The sequence below is a fragment of the Ctenopharyngodon idella genome, chromosome 18, assembly GCF_019924925.1.
Source record: "Ctenopharyngodon idella isolate HZGC_01 chromosome 18, HZGC01, whole genome shotgun sequence".
Lineage (NCBI taxonomy): Eukaryota > Metazoa > Chordata > Actinopteri > Cypriniformes > Xenocyprididae > Ctenopharyngodon > Ctenopharyngodon idella.
In genome coordinates this window covers 2,224,988-2,245,517 of record NC_067237.1, presented here as the reverse complement: position 1 = coordinate 2,245,517, position 20,530 = coordinate 2,224,988, and the positions used below count along the sequence as shown (strand labels likewise).

At 37.5% G+C, this 20,530-nt stretch overlaps 2 protein-coding genes across 7 annotated transcripts in view; one reads left to right on the top strand and one right to left on the bottom strand.

The window, feature by feature from the left end:
• The window catches only part of fli1 (Fli-1 proto-oncogene, ETS transcription factor), a 37,005-nt gene extending 26,466 nt beyond the window's left edge, over positions 1-10,539 (top strand). For all 5 annotated transcript variants that reach the window (XM_051870190.1, XM_051870187.1, XM_051870186.1 and 2 more), the window contains 4 exons: positions 6,128-6,187; positions 6,512-6,574; positions 6,822-6,869; positions 8,272-10,539. In XM_051870190.1, the coding sequence (XP_051726150.1) occupies positions 6,128-6,187; positions 6,512-6,574; positions 6,822-6,869; positions 8,272-8,801 (701 nt within the window). In that variant the 3' untranslated portion in view covers positions 8,802-10,539. The remainder of the gene's footprint in view (positions 1-6,127; positions 6,188-6,511; positions 6,575-6,821; positions 6,870-8,271) is intronic.
• Positions 10,540-12,248: 1,709 nt separating this feature from the next.
• On the bottom strand, positions 12,249-16,215 carry LOC127499701 (ATP-sensitive inward rectifier potassium channel 1-like). Of its 2 annotated transcripts, none has more exons than XM_051870195.1 (2): positions 15,828-16,215; positions 12,249-13,979 (listed from the first exon to the last, which is right to left on the bottom strand). In XM_051870195.1, exon 2 carries the CDS (start codon positions 13,968-13,970, stop codon positions 12,852-12,854), a length of 1,119 nt encoding a protein of 372 aa, XP_051726155.1. In that variant the 5' UTR covers positions 13,971-13,979; positions 15,828-16,215; the 3' UTR covers positions 12,249-12,851. The 2 variants fall into 2 exon arrangements, with proteins under 2 accessions (XP_051726155.1, XP_051726154.1); XM_051870194.1 differs by having other exon boundaries at positions 12,249-13,983; positions 15,828-16,211.
• Positions 16,216-20,530: the final 4,315 nt, after the last annotated feature.

Genomic DNA, 20,530 nt, shown 5'->3' with positions numbered 1-20,530 from the left:
GGTGTTTGGATGGATGGATGGGTGGATGGGTGTTTGGATGGATGGATGGATGGATGGATGGATGGATGGATGGATGGATGTTTGGGTGGGTGGGTGTTTGGATGGATGGATGGATGGATGGATGGGTGTTTGGATGGATGGATGGGTGGATGGGTGTTTGGATGGATGGATGGATGGGTGGGTGTTTGGATGGATGGACGGATGGATGGATGGATGGGTGTTTGGATGGATGGATAAATGGATGGATGGGTGTTTGGATGGATGGATGGATGGATGGGTGGGTGTTTGGATGGATGGATGGATGGATGGATGGATGTTTGGGTGGGTGGGTGTTTGGATGGATGGATGGATGGGTGAATGGGTGGGTGAATGGGTGGGTGTATGGATGGGTGTATGGATGGATGGATGGATGGATGGGTGTTTAGATGGATGGATGGATGGATGGATGGATGGGTGTATGGATGGATGGATGGGTGGATGGGTGTTTGGATGGATGGATAAATGGATGGATGGGTGTTTGGATGGATGGATGGATGGATGGATGGATGGGTGTATGGATGGATGGATGGGTGGATGGGTGTTTGGATGGATGGATAAATGGATGGATGGGTGTTTGGATGGATGGATGGATGGATGGATGGATGGATGGATGAATGGGTGTTTGGATGGATGGATGGATGGATGGATGGATGGATGGATGGATGGATGGATGGATGGGTGTTTGGATGGATGGATGGATGGATGGATTATTTTGCCCTATATTTTGTTTTATTTTTTGTGTTATTTCGTGTTTTGTGCTATTGTTTGTTTTATATTCATTTTTCTTATTGCAGTGTTAGCTCCACGACTCAGAGTTGCTCCCTAAATAGCTGCTTTAATCGCTCACTTATGAGGTTCCACTTCAGCAGGGCAACTCACCAGATTTCAGAACAGAGCCTATAAGTCACACCACATTCTTTTGCACTGTTTTGAATGCACGAGTGCGTCCTGTATAAACAGCCTCTTGGACAAAAAGTACAATCTCACTATAGACATTGGTTTTGGTTAAAAATGCCCATATACCTTGAACTTTTTTTATTATTTTTTTTTTTATTTCAATATAAACTGAGCCAGTCTAGACGGCTGGCTGGGCGAGAATCTTGTTTTGACTAGGAGAGCAGCAGCCTGGTCTCTTGAGGAGACGCCACACCCAAACACAGCACAGCACACTAACAACACAACTTGCTTGAGACTGGCTAGTAGGCCTCGTGATATATAATGCATTCCCTTTTATTTAAAGGGGAGAATAGCAGACCATCCTAACGCACACATTAGTGACAGTGAAGCAAATCAAAATTTATGGCCCCAGAATCAGGACAGGAGACATTTTAAAAAGCATCCGATCCGTTCTATCCATATCCCAGATGCACGTCTGTCTCTTGTTTCGCAGTCGAGTTCTGTTGTGATTGAATTAGGAATACGGGCCTCGCTGCTCTTCCGTATTTGAGAAGATCTGGTGGTCGTATCCATCAGTGCTTGAGTTCCTCGGCTCTATCAGACAGTAGCGACGGCCACCACCGCTGTTTTCTTTGCAAATTCCGATGATGTGTACCGTCTGCTCTCCATCTCTCTCTCTGTCTTTCTCTGTTCTCCCCATCGGTTTGTGACCCCTCTTCTCCTCCTGGCTGCTGTGTGTTTTTTCATGGTGGAGGGGGATGAAAAAACGAGGGAAAAAAAGCCCAGTAAAACAAAGAGAGGTTGTGTGAGCAGACTCGGCAGGCAGGAAACGTAACTCTCTCAGGACTCTCTCTCTCTTTTTCTCTCTTTCTCTTTTTCTCTTCTCTCCGGCCCTGCTCCAGATCAGATCTGACAGACACTGAGAGAGTGAAGGATGGAAGATCGTTAGAAGGAAAGAATGAGTGTTTGAGGACAAAGAATGATAGAAGGCCTAAAATAGAGGAACGTTAAATGAAAAGCAACTTTTCCCAGATATTACCCGGATTCAGTGCCTAGATGTGCAGCGCGGTTCATGCAGTTTCAATATTTATAGTGAGAATTATGCATGCCTTGAAGGATGGGTTAAAAAATGCTAGGTTAAAAACAACCCAAGTTGGGTTGAAAACGGACAAACCCAGCGGTTGGGTTAAATGTTTGCCCAACCTGCTGGACAGTTTTATTTAACAAAACTATTGTTTAAAAATGACTATATGGCTGGCTTAAAATTAACCCAAAATAGGTTGGAAATTAAAAATCAGACACATTATTAATAGAGGCAACAATAATTGAAAGGAGAACATTTATTAATAAGCAATTTAATAAATGTTTATTGTTTAATTTTTATTCATTAAACATTTTAATACATAATTTCCAACATATTTTGGGTTAATTTAAAGCAAGCAATACAGTAATTTTTAAACAATAGTTGAGTTAAATAAAACTACCCAGCAGGTTAGGCATTTAACCCAGGTAACATTTAACCCAACCGCTGGGTTAAAACAACCCAATTCCTGGGTTTGTCCGTTTTCAACCCAACTTAGGTTGTTTTTAACCCAGCATTTTTAATTGCATGACTTCTAAAGACATAAAATATAGTGCAAGAGTTTTTTAAACCACTTTTATGATGGTTTTTAAGATGTTTGTTTGTTTATTTATTTGGTAACACTTTACAACAAGCTCTCATTTATTAACATTAATTAATTAATGAATTAGCTAACATGAACTGGGAATGAGGAATATATTTTAAGTATTTATTAATCTTTGCTAATGTTAGTAAAACATCTCATCACTAATGTTACCTTTGATTTTAATAGTGTATTACTAAATGTTGACGTTAATAACTAAGATTTATGTACGCTGTAGAAGGATTGTTCATGTTAATAAATGTAATTAACTAATGTTAACAAATGAAATATTATTGTAAAGTGTTTCCATTTATTTTTACTTCAGATAATGTCATTATAAAACTGTCAGTTTGTGGAAACTTCTGTTTGGAATTTTCTTAAAAGTTTAAAGAGAAATATCAATTTTGGGGTGATTTATCCTTCACTGTAAAAAATGCTGGGTTAAAAAACAACCCAAGTTGGGCTGAAAATGGACAAACCCAGCGGTTGGGTTAAATGTTCGACCAGCCTGCTGGGTAGTTTTATTTAACTCAACTATTGTTTAAAAATTACTGTATTGCTTGCTTAAAATGAACCTAAATTTTAATGAATAATAGTTAAACAATAAACATTTATTAAATTGCTTATTAATAAATGTTCACCTTTTGATTATTGTTGCCTCTTGTAATTATGTGTCTGACTTTTAATTTCCAACCTTTTTTGGGTTCATTTTACGCCAGACATATAGTCATTTTTAAACAATATTTGAGTTAAATAAAACTGCCCAGCACATTGATCAAACATTTAATCCAATCGCTGGGTTTGTCTATTTTCAACCCAACTTGGGTTGTTTTTAACCCAGCATTTTTAGAGTGTTTAATCTAGATCAAGTTAAAAAGGCTCAGAACAGATCACAGGTGAAACTATATTAGTAATGTCTTGCTTAATGTATTGCTTATGTAATACAATTGCTTTGTATTGCAATGTAATGCTTATGTCCTCCCAGTCAAGTTCTGTGGATTTCACGATAACCAGGAGCAATGAAAGTCTTGCTCTTTCTCACTGAAGCAGATGCTTTTAGAGATTAGCATCTTCTTTTTTCTTAGATTCTGCTTTTGCTGAGAAACGCTGGCTGGAGATACTGTTTTGCTTTTGAAACGTAGGCCATGTACTTTTATCAGCACTTTCCAAACTAAACATTTTTCTTTGTCTTCAGAGGTTAATGTCTCGTAGTTCCACCCAAAGTTTGGAAGAGATTTCGAACACAGTGACCAGAAGAGGGCAGTGTTTTATCACAACTGCAAATGTTTGAGCCCTTTTCAGGTGGAGCTGTGTACTAAAACTTTAGACATCGGGACGGTCATACCACAACGGTTACGTTCAAAGACATAATTCTAGTGTACTAACATTGGGCCAACATTTTTTGGCTGTCTCTGGCAGTTTCATCCATATGGTCATACACAGAGCCGCTCTGAGCCCTAGAGGAAGCACTCGATCTGTAACCAAGGCCAAAAAGTCCCTGTAGGGCATATAGAAACTTGATTAGTGCCAGTCATTGGTTCATTTCCGTTCAGGAAAGAGGTATCACTACAGTGCTACAAGGCATGATGGGAATGTTTTAAGAGTATGTTTGAGAATGAAGGAGAATCTGGCCATTTTCCTAAGAGATTGATGCGGTGTTGCCATAAGAGAATAAAAACCTGTGTTTCCTGGGGTCACAATTACAGTGAAAACACATGCTTCTCAGACTGAGTTATTAAACATTTTTGTAAATGTGTTCAATAGGATCCATTCATACATCCATCATTTTATCCATCCATCCATCCATCCATCTATCCATTTATCCATCCATTTATCCATCCATCCATCATTCTATCGTTCCATCCATCCATCCATCCATCCATCCATCCATCCATCATTTTATCCATCCATCCATCCATCCATCCATCCATCCATCCATCCATCATTTTATCCATCCATCCATCCATCCATCCATTTATCCATCCATCCATCATTCTATCGTTCCATCCATCCATCATTCTATCGTTCCATCCATCCATCCATCCATCCATCATTTTATCCATCCATCCATCCATCCATCCATCCATCCATCCATCCATTTATCCATCCATCCATCATTCTATCGTTACATCCATCCATCCAAAATTCTATCGTTACATCCATCCATCCATAATTCGATCATTCCATCATCCATCCATCCATCCATCCATCCATCCATCCATCCATAATTCGATCATTCCATCCATCCATCCATCCATTCATCCATCCATCCATCCATCCATCCATCCATCCATTGTTCTATCGTTCCATCCATCATCCATCCATCCATCCATCCATCCATCCATCCATCCATCCATCCATCCATAATTCGATCATTCCATCCATCCATCCATCCATCCATCCATTATTCTATCATTACATATATACATATATACATACATCTTAATAAATCAACTAATCCTTAGATAGGTCTACATAAAATTTCGATTTTTTTTTTTTTTTTTTTTTAATGGTTTTAGATTTAGTTTTAGCAAATGATAATAACCCTGCTCTGCACTGCAATGGAATTGCTTAAAAAGAAATAAGCACATTATAGACACTGTAGATGGTAATGCAGAAGTGTGTGGGGCCTATGGAGATCAAGGATCTTCCACTGCGGCTTGAATGTGTCAGTCTGGGAACTTTCTGTCTATTTGAAGTCTCAATGCTCTCTATAGCCAGTCCATCACTATCGGCACAAATATGATTTATAATTCATGCATTCAGAATAAATGCACTCTGTAAGGAAAGGCCAGGGAAAAGAGTGCAATGATTCAAAAGTGTGAGATGAATTGATAGATATTGATGGATAAATGTACATGATTCACTGAGTTTTTAGGAGTTCCAAGTGTTTAAATGAATCAATTTATTAAAAAGATGCATTTTCTTAACCACCTACATGCATTTACAGACTTTCACATTTCAAATGTTCACAATTTACTTGGAAAGTTATTGGAAAAGGAACTATTTCATGTTTTTATGTTGTGCTAATAAAACATTTGATGGCAGGAAATATTTCATTGTTGGAACATAACGCATACCACTGAAGCCTGGGAGACTGATATAACTTAACTTGTTGGCTCAAAACCCTAAGTGCTCAAAATTTGTGTGCAATCTGTGGTTCTGTGAGATCTCTGAAAAACAGAGACAAGCTGATGATCATGATGTTCTTACATCCAAACAGATTCTAACTGCAATCCTGACAGCGTAATTATTGGCTTCTCAGTGAGCTTGCATGAGCATGTGTGTAGTGAGATTGTCAGATAAAAGCAAAGAGCTCTAGCACAATCCTAAGTTTCTTAAAAGACAAAAGCAAATATGAACAAAAAGTCTTCTCAGGCAAGGATATCGAGTGGGATATAAACTGCTACAATTAATCCAAATAAAATTTAGCAGGAACATTAAAACATTTTCCAAAGCTGCATTCAGCTTTTGGAATAGCAATAGCAGGTTAAAAATCCCTTCAAATTCTTTTCTCTTTTCTCCAGATGCGTCTTATGATGCTGTACGGAGGGCAGGCTGGTCAAACAACATGCACAGCGGCAAAGGTGAGTCAAAAGTCGACCTTGATTCACTGACTTGTGCTTTTTTGAGGGGTCAGACTCTTATAAGCATCATCCATGGTGGGCGATGTTCTTGATCTGTGCTTTAACCTGGACAGTAATGCTGGAGAGTCAGCAGATGTCCAGGCTTTAGTTTAGGGACACAGGGAGCTGAAGAGGCCCATTAAGTGCTTAGCAGTTCGGCCAGCTATTGCCCTTGTTTTCTTTGGACCAAGACTCGTGCGTCTGCTCGTCCAGACGAATGTGCTGAACTTTTCTCTTTCTCTCTCTCTCTCTTGCTGTTGCGCTTTCTTTCTTTCCATTTCTCAGGCTCTCCTACAGTGGTCTCTCCGAACGTGTCCAAGAACACTGAGCAGGCTCGGCCTCAGCCAGGTAAGCAGGAATGCAGCACGTTCAAATAAATTTTAATATTTATTTTCATATTTATATTTATGCATTTGGCAGGTGGCAGCCTAAATGTGCACTTAGAGAATAAATTATTTTTCTGGGAATTGAACTCATGTCGCTTTTGTTGCTAGTACTGTTCTTCAGTTCAGAAACTGGATCGCCAATTAAATTGTGGCATTTGTCAACTATCCAGTTCAAAGTTTCATCCAGGTTCATTTCTCTTTCCTTTCAGACCCTTACCAGATATTAGGACCCACTAGCAGTCGACTTGCCAACCCAGGTAACAACAGGAAAACTGACTGTTTTTATGTTGTATTTTAAGAAAACCAGTTCAATTAATAAACTTATTGTATTAAAATATTAATATTTTATCAAAATTATTTTCTTGTTATTGCCGGTAGTTAAGAAGCGGTTGATTCTATATTATTTCTCTGCCATTCTAAATACTAGTTGGTCTAAAAAAAAAATTAAAAAAAAATAATAAAAAAACTAAAGCTAAAATCATAAAATCATTTGGTAACACTTTACAAAAAGCTTCATTAATAAATGCATTTACTAACATGATCTAACAGTGAGCAATATATAATATAATATAATATGATATAATAATATTATAATATAATATAATATAATATTAATATAATAATAAAAATGTTCAAGTTCATGCTAGTTCACAATGCATTAACTAATGTTAAAAAATTACCATCATTTTCATTACTTATATAATATACATTAACTGAAATAAAAAGGAAATATAAAAAATAAACGTATATTATTTCAGCTAATTGCCAAGGCATAATTTCCCATTTTTTTTAGTTTAACTTGAAGTACTAAAATAACTAAAAGTAAAAATTAATAAGAACTACATGTGTGTGTGTATATATATATATATATATATATATATATATACACACATGTAGTTCTTATTAATTTTTATTTTAGTTTTAGTATATATAAGTAATAAAAAATGATAAAAACATACAACAAATTTACTAAAAATATATAAAAAATATTTCATAATATTAAAAGCTATCAGTGATACTAAAACTACATTCTTCAAAAATTGCTAGTAAATTTCACACATAATTACATTATATTAATAATTAATTAAATGTGAAATCTTGAAGTAGAAAGATTGAAATAGTATTTTCTACTAAAACATACTCGAATAATCTTCATTTTATTGACAACTTGGATTTTTTTTTTTACAGTGTACTATATTTATATACAGTAAAACCAAAAATTATTCAGACACTAGATATTATTTTTGATATATTTTCACTAGTCGGTGCAGGACACTATAGTTCATTTATTCATTATAGTGAGGATAGCAAAATAAAGTAAACTGTGACATATTATACCAAAAAATTCTTCATACAGTAAAAATTTGGGACCAAAAATTATTCAGACACTTTGACCTGGCCATGTTTTGCTTAAGTGTTATCTATAATTAAGATACATTTTTTCTTTCACAGTTTAACTCTGAGATCTTGTCATATTTTATTACCATTTGTTTTTTAAGCTATAGTGAATAAACTCTATTAATGAATGAAATGTTCAAGGTGTCTGAATACATTTTGGTTTGACTGTATGTGTATATATATATATATATAAACACCCAAAATCATAATAATGTATCATGTGCATCTGTGGTAAAAATCTCTCTGTGTGTCTTTGTCCAGGTTCCGGACAGATCCAGCTGTGGCAGTTCTTGCTAGAGCTTCTCTCTGACAGTGCCAACGCCGGCTGCATCACCTGGGAGGGAACCAACGGCGAGTTCAAGATGACGGACCCCGACGAAGTAGCGCGTCGCTGGGGTGAGCGCAAGAGCAAGCCCAACATGAACTACGACAAACTAAGCCGTGCCCTGCGCTACTACTACGACAAAAACATCATGACCAAAGTGCACGGCAAACGCTACGCCTATAAGTTTGACTTCCACGGCATCGCTCAGGCCTTGCAGCCCCATCCGACCGAGTCCACCATGTACAAGTACCCGACCGACCTGCCGTATGTACCGAGTTACCACGCCCACCAGCAGAAGGTCAACTTCGTTTCGGCCCATCCTCCATCCATGCCCGTCACCTCCTCCAATTTCTTCGGGCCCACCCCCCCATACTGGAGCTCTCCGGCAGGTGGGATTTATCCCAATCCCAGTGTGCCACGTCATACCAATTCGCATGTGCCTTCTCACCTAGGCAGTTACTACTAAAGCCCCTCACCTCTCACCAGCTCCCCGTATGCCAAAACTTGAACTGTACTCGGAGCGAAGACAAACCAGGAAGCTGGAAAGGGAGGGATTTTGGCCGAAATGTTTGTTTAAAGAAGCAGAAGTTGGAAAAGAAAGAGAAAGTAAAGACAAAATGGACCAAAAATGGCTGATCCTCTTCAAAATGGAGTACTACTTATTCAAAGGACTTGGGTTGGTGTTTGTTTTGGAGAGTTTGAGCATGTTTCTCGTGCCTTTCCACACCCGAAAGCTGCACCGATGGGCCAGAGTCCCTTTCTACCAAATAAAGACCACATCTATTATGTATAAGTCGGCCGGATGACCGAAAAAATGAATCACTGTAAACTCACCCTGTGTGTTAATGCAATTGTGAACCGAGTGTTTATATTTTTGGACGTAGTCCCTGCTTCCCTTTTGGATTTTATCTAAACCCACCTTGGTTACCTGAATTTATCTTTTTAAGTTGTGACTGAAACTCTCTTTTCTAAAGCAAATCTGGCAACTGGAAAAAAATGTTGGCATTCAGCCGCCTTGAATCCTCCTTGCTAGGGGACGTGGCGTCTGGTTGTTTATTAGGAGCTTCTCAGGCTAGCTGGCTCAAGCTAAACTCTCTTACTCATCTTTAGCACTCCTCTATGCTGATGACCAAGACAGTGTTGATGTGAAAGCTTTGTCGAATGGATCGAAACCTGCTTTACATTTCCTGATGCACGATGTCCCGTGTGAATCTCACTGTCCCCTCATTGGCCAGTGTAAATCCACTCGATTTCATCTCAAAACAGCCAAAGTGTTAAATTCACATTAGATGTATTTGCATTCCTACATGTCTTAAAAATCCTAGATTCTTGGATCGCTGAATGTGGGCATCATGCAAAATACCTCTTCGAAACGATATAACAGTTAAAACAGCAGCACGAGACATTGAAACCAGAGATTCGCGAACGCTGTGCGTTTGTCAGACCTATTTGCTAGTATTTTTTTTTTTTTTTTTTGATCAAAGGTCAACTAGGCATTAAAAGCATCTTACTGTATAAATTATGCAGAGCTATTTTCATATGTGACAGTGTTAAGAATCATACGTTAATACGAGTTGACCTCGGTCAAAATGCAAACTTTTTTATCAGTTCCTAAAGGTAGTAGTTTGTACTAGGTGTTTTGTATCTGTACATATGGGCAATAAGTTTATGAATGTTTTCTTGTATTTTTCAGAAAATGCATTTTCTAAAGTTCTTGGCGAGTTGCCATGACAATAAGAAAGTTATTTTGATATGTAGTTGATATTTTTTATTCACTAAAAGCAAATGCCTTACCAAACATGCTTGGAGACAATCGGTTTTCTAAAGTGCCATAATAAACCCTCAATGCCAAAACGTATTACTGGCAATCGTATGTGCCTAAAAAACAGTGTTAGTTTTACACAAGCATTTCCCTTTGTGTATTTTGTAGCATTAAGACAAAAGATGATCAAAAATTCCTAACTGTTCATCTCTGGATCACTCTCAGATATGAAGGAATTGTGCTATTTTATATATGCAAGTATTCGGATATTAAATTTATTGCTATATAAATATATATATATATATATGAAATATTGCAATTAATCTTTTTTGTTAATTTTGTTGTTTCTGCAAATTAAGTATTACCTTTTGTAAAAGGGTCTGTTGAATAAGTAAAATGTGACAAAAATAAATGTTTTTACATTAAAAATCTCTCCATATAATTTTTTTTGTGTGTGTGTGTGTGTGTCCTTTGGCCAATATAGTGATATAGTGATATTTTGATTGAATTTATTAAAAGTGTGGTCTATACTAAACGTATTGGCTTACACTGAATTTATATGATCACATAAAAACAGTCATCTTTATCTCAACTGTATTTAATCAAATATGAAATCACCCTTGCAAACAGACCAATATGAAAATCTGTATCTGACATTAACATAACTGCTGTTCATGAATCAATCTTATGGTCTAGACTACATGATATTTCATTTATTCCAGTACTGAGTGATCATAAACCATCATGAGCACATCTGAGGACCATGATGACATTAAATCTGTTGAGTATTAATGTTTTATTAACGGGAGGAACACATTCAAATGATCTGCCCAATCAGAACGAGAGGAGGCCTATATACATATATATATATATATGGTTTTCAGCATCCCTCCTCCACCCTGACTCCTCATTCTCGGCTGGTTCCTATCCCAGCCAGGGATACGGGGAGAGTACTCTGGGATCAGACCAAATTCCGAGCTTGGAGCCCTCCCCTCAGACAACACACCAAATGCGCATATCTTTTACTCTATCTGATACTCAATGATGTAATATCAGTGCTAAATGATTGTAAACATATGGATAGTCTAAGGTAAGATGTTTTAATTCTAAGTGTTTGGCAGTGTATGCTCTACAGGGTATTATCTTCATCCCACGTCTAATATATTTTAAAGGCTTTTTATTATTTGATGTGTCATGTAGTGAGTCAGCGGGCCACAGCCTGAGACAACGGTACTCTATCACGCACCACCCTTTCTTACACACAAGACTATTGTTTATGTTTTATGAGCTATACAAATTTCCAAGTAATCATCGCTGCTAAGGGGAAAGCCGTGACACTGACTGCTTTGTTTATGTCTACGATGAGACTTTTAAGCAGGATCCACATTAGGGCCCTGCTGTCTTGGAGCCTGGGACTGGGAATGGATTTTTTTTTTTTTTTAATTATCGATTGATCGACCAATCAACCGACCAATCAATCAATCAATGAATGCTGGGTTAAAAAAAAAAAAAAAAAAAAAACGGGTTGGATTGAAAATGGACAAACCCAGCAATTGGGTTGTTTTAACCCAGCGGTTGGGTTAAATGTTTGCCCAACCTGCTGGGTAGTTTTATTTAACTCAACTATTGTTTAAAAATGACTGTATGACTATATTGCTTGCTTAAAATTAACCCAAAATATGTTGGAAATTAACATTGTTTAATATTAATAAATGAACATTTATTAAGTTTAATGAATAATTTTTAAACAATAAACATTTATTAAATTGCTTAGTAATAAATGATCACCTTTTGATTATTGTTGCCTCTACTAATTATGTGTCTGATTTTTAATTTCCAACCTATTTTGGGTTCATTTTAAACTAGCCATACAGTAATTTTTAAACAATAGTTGAGTTAAATAAAACTGTCCAGCACATTGATCAAACATTTACCCCAACCACTGGGTTAAAACAACCCAGTCACTGGGTTTGTCCATTTTCAACCCAACTTGGGTTGTTTTTAACCCAGATATAAAACCAAGTTTGTCAAGCTGACAGTTTGTCATTTATAGCTTTGTCTTTTACGCCCCCATGTGGTCATTCTTAGCTGTGAATGCTGGAAAATGTAGGTTGATTTTAATAAAGACACTTTAATGAATTAACACACCAATTCCAATTAAATATTTTTTAATTATAAAAAACTGATATTTACAAAGTACAAGTAACATTTACAAATTCAATAACACAATATTAACAATATCTATTAATTTACAAAGGAACATACCATCCCAGAGTGATTCAGAGCATAAAAGCATCTGCTGGTTCATTGGTATTTGAAATCAGTTCATCTTAGACTTTTATATACAGAGAGGAGCAATAAAAGTCAATCTCGTGTTAATGAACTTCCAGTTAATACTCACAACTCCTAACACAATGACCCTGTAACAGAAGACAGTTCTAGGACCATTCACACTTTTATATTTCTGATATTGCCAGAACAAAGAGACAGTTGACACAGTTTTGAATGCTAGTCGCTATAAAATAATAATAACATTTCATAAAAGAAATGAACTGCAATATGGGCGCTCCACTTTTACTCTCTCAAGACACCATTTTGCAGTTTTTCTAAAATAAGGGGTATTTCAAGACATAATAACACTCGTCTTGCTTCTTGTGCTCACTGTGAAAGCATTTGTGTCCAGTGCATCTGGTATAGTGCAAGATGTTGACCTCGTAATGTTGCTTCAAGCAATAGATACAGTACATGTCAGCTTTACATTTTGGTGCTGTTGGGTGGCTCAATGTCAATCACCTCAAAGGCCTGGTTATCAATGCCAGTTATGGAGTGGTGATGGTGTCCTGCCTCATTGTGGTAGCAGTAGGCGCAATGAGCGGTCGGTACGGGCACCACTTTGGTGAAGTTGGAAAAGTCCACGCGATATTTTCCCTCTTTGCTGCGGGAGATGATAGGGAGGAAGTCGTATCCCCACATGATCTCCTGAGGGATGTAGGAAGTCCTGACCTGGCAGGAGGAGCTGGTGGACTCGGCCGTGCCATCGAGAAACACCACAAGCTCGAACTCCTGCTGATGCAGAGTGTCTACGGCCATGTCGAAGAACGGGCTGGTTTTATCGATGACGTGGTAGAGAGTTAAAGGGCACACGAAAAACAGGTTGTCCTTGCCGGCGTCTACCATGAAGTCAATGCTGACCTGGTCCATGATGATGGTCTCACCTTCAGGGGTGATTGTGGTCCTCAACAGCTTGCCGTAAATCTGACTGCCAATCATCAGGGTCTTGCGCAGGTTGGCCACACGGATCTGAAGGCAAAGAGTGCCTTTTTTAGGGCAGATAACTGCGGATTCGCTGAACGTTATGGTCTTGGCTCTCTTCTTGGGCAGGGCGATTTTTGTCATAACCACGCCACACCAGAAGCAGTTGATTATGGCACCCATAAGACTCTGAATTATAATCAGAGCCACAGCTCCCGTGCAGGCGTTGGTCACGTACAGATTGCCATAGCCAATGGTGGTCTGGGTCTCCAGTGAGAAGAGGAAGGCGTAAGTCAGGTCGGTGACACTGTAGACGCATGGCGTGTGATTATTGGGTGGATTCTGCCAATCTAGATCACCGTTGTCTCTGGCGATCCAGTACCAGATGAGGCCGAAGATGAACCAGCTGAGGGTAAAGGACGCCACGAAGTGCAAGATGACGAAACGCCATCGGGTCTCTACGAAGGTGGTCCATATGTCGAGGACATATGCGAAGCGGTTTCTGTGCATCACATTGCCAAACTCGATGTTGCAGCGGCCATCTTTGGTCACCAGGCGATATTTGCGGACCCTCCTCTCTGACATGTACTCTTTCAACACCTCTCTCACAGAGCGAGTCATTTTTAGGGTCTGTCTGGGAAGAGAATAAAGCAATATTTGTTACTAGAATCAAACCAGGACCTAATGCAAAACAGCAAAACTGTGGCTCCAGTCATTCGGTTGCTACAGCGTTTCAAATGAGGACACAGAACGTGTTGTCCAACAGACTGGAGTATTTAGGGATAAACACCGGCTATTGTTATGCATGAGATAAGATAGCCAAATCTGTCCACATACTGTACGTGCATGTGAACACCTGAGGTGATTTCACATTTTACAAACAGTAAACAATTCTTTTGAATTTGGGTTATTTCAAATAACATTCCCAATGACACATTTCAGTTGCAATGTTATTAGCTGCTGATGCTCTTTTCCCATTTTGGGACTTTATGAGAGTTCGTTTGAAACTAGCTATAATTTCCCAGGCTGTGCTTAGTGCAAGAAGCCATGCATGAGCGAGTGTGTAAATATTAATTAGCCAAAAGCCAATCTCTGAATTCTATGCAAAATGACATCAGCACTGCTGATATAACATAAAGTTTTTTGAGTTCATAACATAGTAATTAGCTAGGAACTGTACCAAAGTAAATATTTATTAAATCAATTATCTGACACTGCAATCATACGCTCTAAAAGAAATGCTGGGTTAAAAAAAAAAAACACAAGTTGGGTTAAATATCGACAAACCCAGTGGTTGGGTTAAATGTTTGCCCAATGCACCGGGCAGTTTTATTTAACTCAACTATTGTTTAAAAATGACTAAATGTCTGGCTTAAAATGAACCCAAAATAGGTTGGAAATTAAAAATCAGACATAATTTCTAGAGGCGACAGTAATAATCAAAAGATGAACATTTATTAATAACCAATTTAATAAATATTTATTTTTAATTATTATTAATTAAACTTATTAATAAATGTTCATTTATTAAACATATTAATAAATGTTAATTTCCAACATATTTTGGGTTCATTTTAAGGAAGCAATAGAGTCATTTTTAAACAATAGTTGAGTTATATAAAAGTACCCAGCAGGTTGGGCAAACATTTAAGCCAACAGCTGGGTCAAAACAACCCAACTACTGGGTTTGTCTATTTTCAACCCAACTTGGGTTGTTTTTAACCCAACATTTTTTAGAGTGTAAATTGATTTAAGTGTTCATTTCAGCTGGAAACTGCAGTGAAACCTAAGTTTTTCCAAAAGGCAAATGATAAGACACACTTGCAAACGTATTTAAGTCGGTGTTCGATAAGATCATCTTAAAATATGACTGCAATTTAAAAGAAAAAAAAAAAAAAAAAAAGATTTAATTTTAATTTAATTTTAAATTAGTTGAATCAGTAAGTCTTAAGCGAATACTGTCTTACACCTGACTGTTTTCGCCGGGCCTCAGTTTCCGCTGCAGGCTTTGATTCACGATCATTTTACTTCACTTGACACATTCTGAATGTTTCTTTGTACTTAATTACAACAGTAAATAAAAGCGTTGATAAATGCAGGCATCGCATGGCAGCGTGTTCAAGGCAGTTAGCTGCGGGTAATCTCCGCTTATCTGTCGTTTATGAGCGACTGAGTGCTGCTCGAGATCCATTTGTTCCATCTCTGGAGTGTGCTTAATGTTTAATGCAGAGTCTATTAGAATACACATCAACTCTGTTCCGAAGCTCAATTACAGCACAGAATAGCAACTGTTCAGCCCAGCCAGAGGAACCCGCAGTTCCCATCCACCACCAATCATCTGCTGTGCAGATTTATGAATTTAATGTTCCCAAAATACCATGAGGAATATCGGTGCTGATGAGCGAACCAGACTGCACATCAGATGAGCAGAGATTTACATTGCAGACCAGACACACGTAGGAAAGATGTTCAGCTTACCTGCTAGAGAAGTCTGACGAGGTGCGAATCACAAGCTTCTTCAGTCGCTCACCGGTTCACTTGCTTGTTGTCTGCTCTTTCCCGTCTTTTAAATGTGAGCTAAAGCAGGAAATTGGAAATGAACATGTGTGTGTTACTCATTAATGAGTTGTGTCCCTCCTCAACTGTTTCACACTCTGCTACTCTCTCCTTCTCTCTCTTTCCTTCCTTCCAGGTGTCTGTGACAACTCATGCCCGACTCTTCCCTTTTGTAGGCTTCCCTCCTACTCACACTCATCCCGTGTTTATGTGTACACAAATCGACAAATACATACACACAAATGTTTTACACAAGAGGAGCATGCAGAGTGCCTTTACTTTCGCATACTCCAGACGGAAGTACGTATCAACACACGCACAAACTCCTGCATGCTTGATCAGGACACGCTGGTACCCCGACAAAATCACATTACTTTTTGCTTTACCATAAATATTCGTCAGCAGCGATGGTCATGTTATATTAAATGATGCAGTGATAAATCAGGGTTCTGTGAATGTTTCAGGTCACTAGCAAGCTGCAAATCACAAAGGTCACAGGTCACGCTTTGCTGCAACTAAAGAGGATTTGATTTCGTGGCTCTATTCGGTGTGTGAAATTTACGAAACCATTGCCGCAGACCAGTAGTGAGACTCTCATTTGTTAATAAATGATGTAGAAACATTGTTTGTAATGTGGATTTCAGTGTCTATCCGAACATGCATATTTATATGTGTGCTAGAAACACACTTCACTTCACGTTTGTATTGTACATAATTCTGATCTGATTCAAAGTCTAGAACAAATACGAATCATTTCATTCGAGTTCAATCAGGTCTCTCAGATATTCAGAATCATCTTTCTTCTAGCAAAGCAAATCAAATCAGAAATGTGAAAAGACATATCAGTGATATGATACAGAAGATGATGAGATCCAGGACTGTGGAAGTTCACAGACTGACTGGCGTTTGAGACGAGCTTTTCCGAAGGAATCTCTCATCTTTCATTCTCTGATCTTTTGTTCTTTGGACAGTGAGTTAAAAATGACAGTGGTTTCAACCTGAGAACTCAAAGCTTTTCCCTTTCCACAGAGACTGATTCTACAAGTCTGCTGACATTGATACGGTCCTTTGTCATTGAAATGAGGGACTGATGTTGAAATCCTCACTTGTTGTTTTAACAATCAAATCATAGAATTAAGACTTTATTAAAAGTTTCTGTGTTACACATTATATTATACAAAAGTTAGTTCCAGTCATCAAATCTGATTCTAACTGAGAGACATGCATAAGTTGTTCCTCTATCGTTCATAACTAAATAGACAAAATAACTTGCTATTTTTTTTTTCTAAAATGTATGTGGTCACACTTTATTTTACAGTCATTTTTGTTATATATATGTTACATATAATAACTATAAATTATGTATAATTACATGCAACTAACCCAAAACCAAAGTGAACCCCAATCCTAACCCTATAGTAAGTACATGTAGTTACTTAATATTACTAAAGTCCCTTTGAAACAAGTAATTTCACTCGGCGGCCATCTTAGAAACGCCTCTCATCTCTTTGAATGGGGAAACATCAAATTCTCCAAAGCTGTTCGCCAAGCTTTCGATTAAATTTCATATTTGAAATCACCAATGAAATCTGACAACATCTGTCTCATAAATTTTGTTTCTAAATGCTTGAATCATGACTAAAACTGCATTTTTTTAGGCTGGATCAAGCTAATGCGCATGCGCAGATCTAAGCGCATATCTGAATGGAACTGGAGCTTCTAACGGCCGCTGCAGATGACTTTACCAATCAGTGATTGGCTCTTATTTAGAAGGCGGGACTAATTCCGCCAGTTTTTGATATTACTCAGTACTTAAATGTATAATTACAGTGTAACAAAGCACCTTAAAATAAAGTGTAACCATGTACATTTCTAAGAAATTAACTGTTATATTACAGAAATATCATACTCACAGTTAACTCACACACTGCAGTTAATAACTGTGATTAACAGTTCAAAATGTGATGTTAAGGATACTTCACTCAAAAAAACACCTTCTTTCTTCTGTGGAAAACAAAAAGAAAGATTTAAAAAAAAAAAAAAAAAAAAAATGTTTTCGATATTTCTCAAAATATCCTCTACCACAAAAGAAATGTCATACAGGTTTGTAATGACATGAGGGTAAGTAAATGATGAGTGAATTTTCCTTTTTTTTGGGTGAACTAACTCTTTAAACATAAAACTAGCAAAGAAAGATATTCAAAGCAATGCAAAAAGGATTTGATTATCATGTATAATGTGAGTATCCATTTGTCATAACAGCGCAGTTTTCTTTCATGATTAGATTTCAAATTGGCCTTGTGTTGTCTGGTTAACTGAATCAATTTAAAGCAATGGTGATTTAGAATTCAAAGAGCCTTGAGCATAAACACAGATAAACGTTTCTCAAGTATTACCACAGTTTGGGTTGTTTTGCGTCAGTATTCTGTCTTGTTACAAGTATTTTCACTTCCGGCTGTGATCAAATGACAAAATATTATTTAGTCTAAAAGATTCTTCATTGGATGTTCACAGCTGTTGTTTAAATCACTATTCTGAATAGTAAGAAACTGATTTTGACCTTTCAGGTCAAGTAGATATGCGGTACCTTGGTTCTCCTGTCAGTCATTCGGCTATAATCTTCATTCAGTTCAATACCTTTGTGTGCTTTGACATGGCGAAGACCAAATTTACCTCAGCAAAGCTTTCAATGGAAAATCCATAATAAACTTTTCAATAATACCAAACCACAAAATGTTGCCTTAGGCTGCCATTCAAGATCACTGATCCAAGAAACAAGTTTTTTCCACACAGACTTTACTGCTGCGATATGAACTTATGAGTGTATTTGTGTAAACGGCAACAGTCGTACATTTCAAATCCATTTTATACGACAAAATGCCTGTCATTCTATTTAGTCTCTATGGCCATGCCTGGATGTTTTACTTCACAAATTATTTTGAAATTCATTTCTTTTCATGCGTGAAAATCCGCCATCAGGACTGAACAGAACATGCTTTTATGAAAACCTCCCAGCATATAAAATGTTACCAATAAGCACTGAAAGGACTCTAAACTCTAAACTGGAAAAAATGCCTGACTTTCTGAACTTTTCCCTCATTCAAACATTTCACAGAAGCATTGCCCGCTTAGTCGAGGTGGCAAAGTAAAGTTTCTCTTCACCCTTCTGTGATCATAGTGATATAATCACCTGTGCCAGGTGGCTGAGGGGGTATTTCTCTATTGAAGTGTGAACGTTAATGACCAACTTAGTTCCATTGAATGACTCGAATGAGTCACACGCTCCAGGCGACACTCTCACCTATATTTTCTGCTTTTGTTGCCTGCTTTTTTGACTCCTAAATAGTTGTTGTAGCTTTAGATCATCTCAGCCAGTGGCTGAAAATGAAAGCCAAAAGTCATACGCATTATTTGCTATAAGCAACAATCTATTTAATAAGTTTTTTATTAAAACAAATTAATAATACGTCTTGTGTATCATTGACTTCAAGTCCTGGAAGTCATTATCATTCATGGGCAATGTATCATTCTTTGTAAAGTCATGGTCTCTATTTAAATACCAGCAAAAACCTGAATTACTCCATAAACCAACCTTGACTTGACATAAAGGGATCCAAGGAAACAAGTCATGCCTTTAACTGTCATTGAAAGATTGATACTGCCTTAATTTATTGTGGTGTTTTGCTAGTGGACTTAAACAAATGACTGTTTAAAATGCAAATGTGCCAAATTAAAGTTCAGTGTTCACTCAATTGTCTGTGCACAACTGCTACAGTGTTTTGTAATGAAGGGCCTAAAGCTGTAGGGTGTAAATCATGCAAAGGTCAAACTTTGTGAATCCACAGGTTCATCAAGACCTCATTTCATACCGAACAGGCCCAATTCAAGATTTAAGAATTTATCCATCTTGGACATTAAAGGGATAGTTCACCCAAAAATGAAAATTATGCCATTGTTTACTCACCCTCAAGCCATCCTAGGTGTATATGACTATCTTCTTTCAGACAAACACAATCGGAGATATATTTCAAAATACCCTTGCTCCTCCAAGCTTTATAATGGGAGTGAATGGAGGGCATGCATCCATCATAAAAGTATCCATACGGCTCCAGTGGGTTAATAAAGGCCTTCTGAAGTGAAGCGGTGAATTTTTGTAAGAAAAATATCCATATTTAAAACAGCCGTACGCATCGATTTGCGACGGAAGAGTAACCTCTGACCTGACGCATGATACAATGATGAACGCTGAAGAGCAGAGGATAGAGCAAAACAAAACACCGGCCATGAATTAGAAGTTTAAAACGAGAGAGAAATGTCGGAGGATTTCGATATAAGAGAAGAGGAGCTTGAGTTTGTTGCACAGCCATATTTGTTTGAACCGAGAGAGGCGTCTAAGCTTACGATACTCCTACATCCTACGTCATACATCGGGTCAGGGGTTACTCTTGTGGCTCAAGTCAACAAAAGTACGGTCATCTGCTAGTTATTTTAGTTTATAAAGTTTTAAATATGGATATTTTTCTTACAAAAACCCATTGCTTCACTTCAGAAGGCCTTTATTAACCCCCTGGAGCCGTATGGATTATTTTTATGACGGACGGATGCATTTTTTGGGGCTTAAAAAT

Coding starts and splice junctions, on each gene's coding strand:
- LOC127499701 (XM_051870195.1), bottom strand. CDS start 13,970: ATGACTCGCTCTGTGAGAGAGGTGTTGAAAGAGTACATGTCAGAGAGG.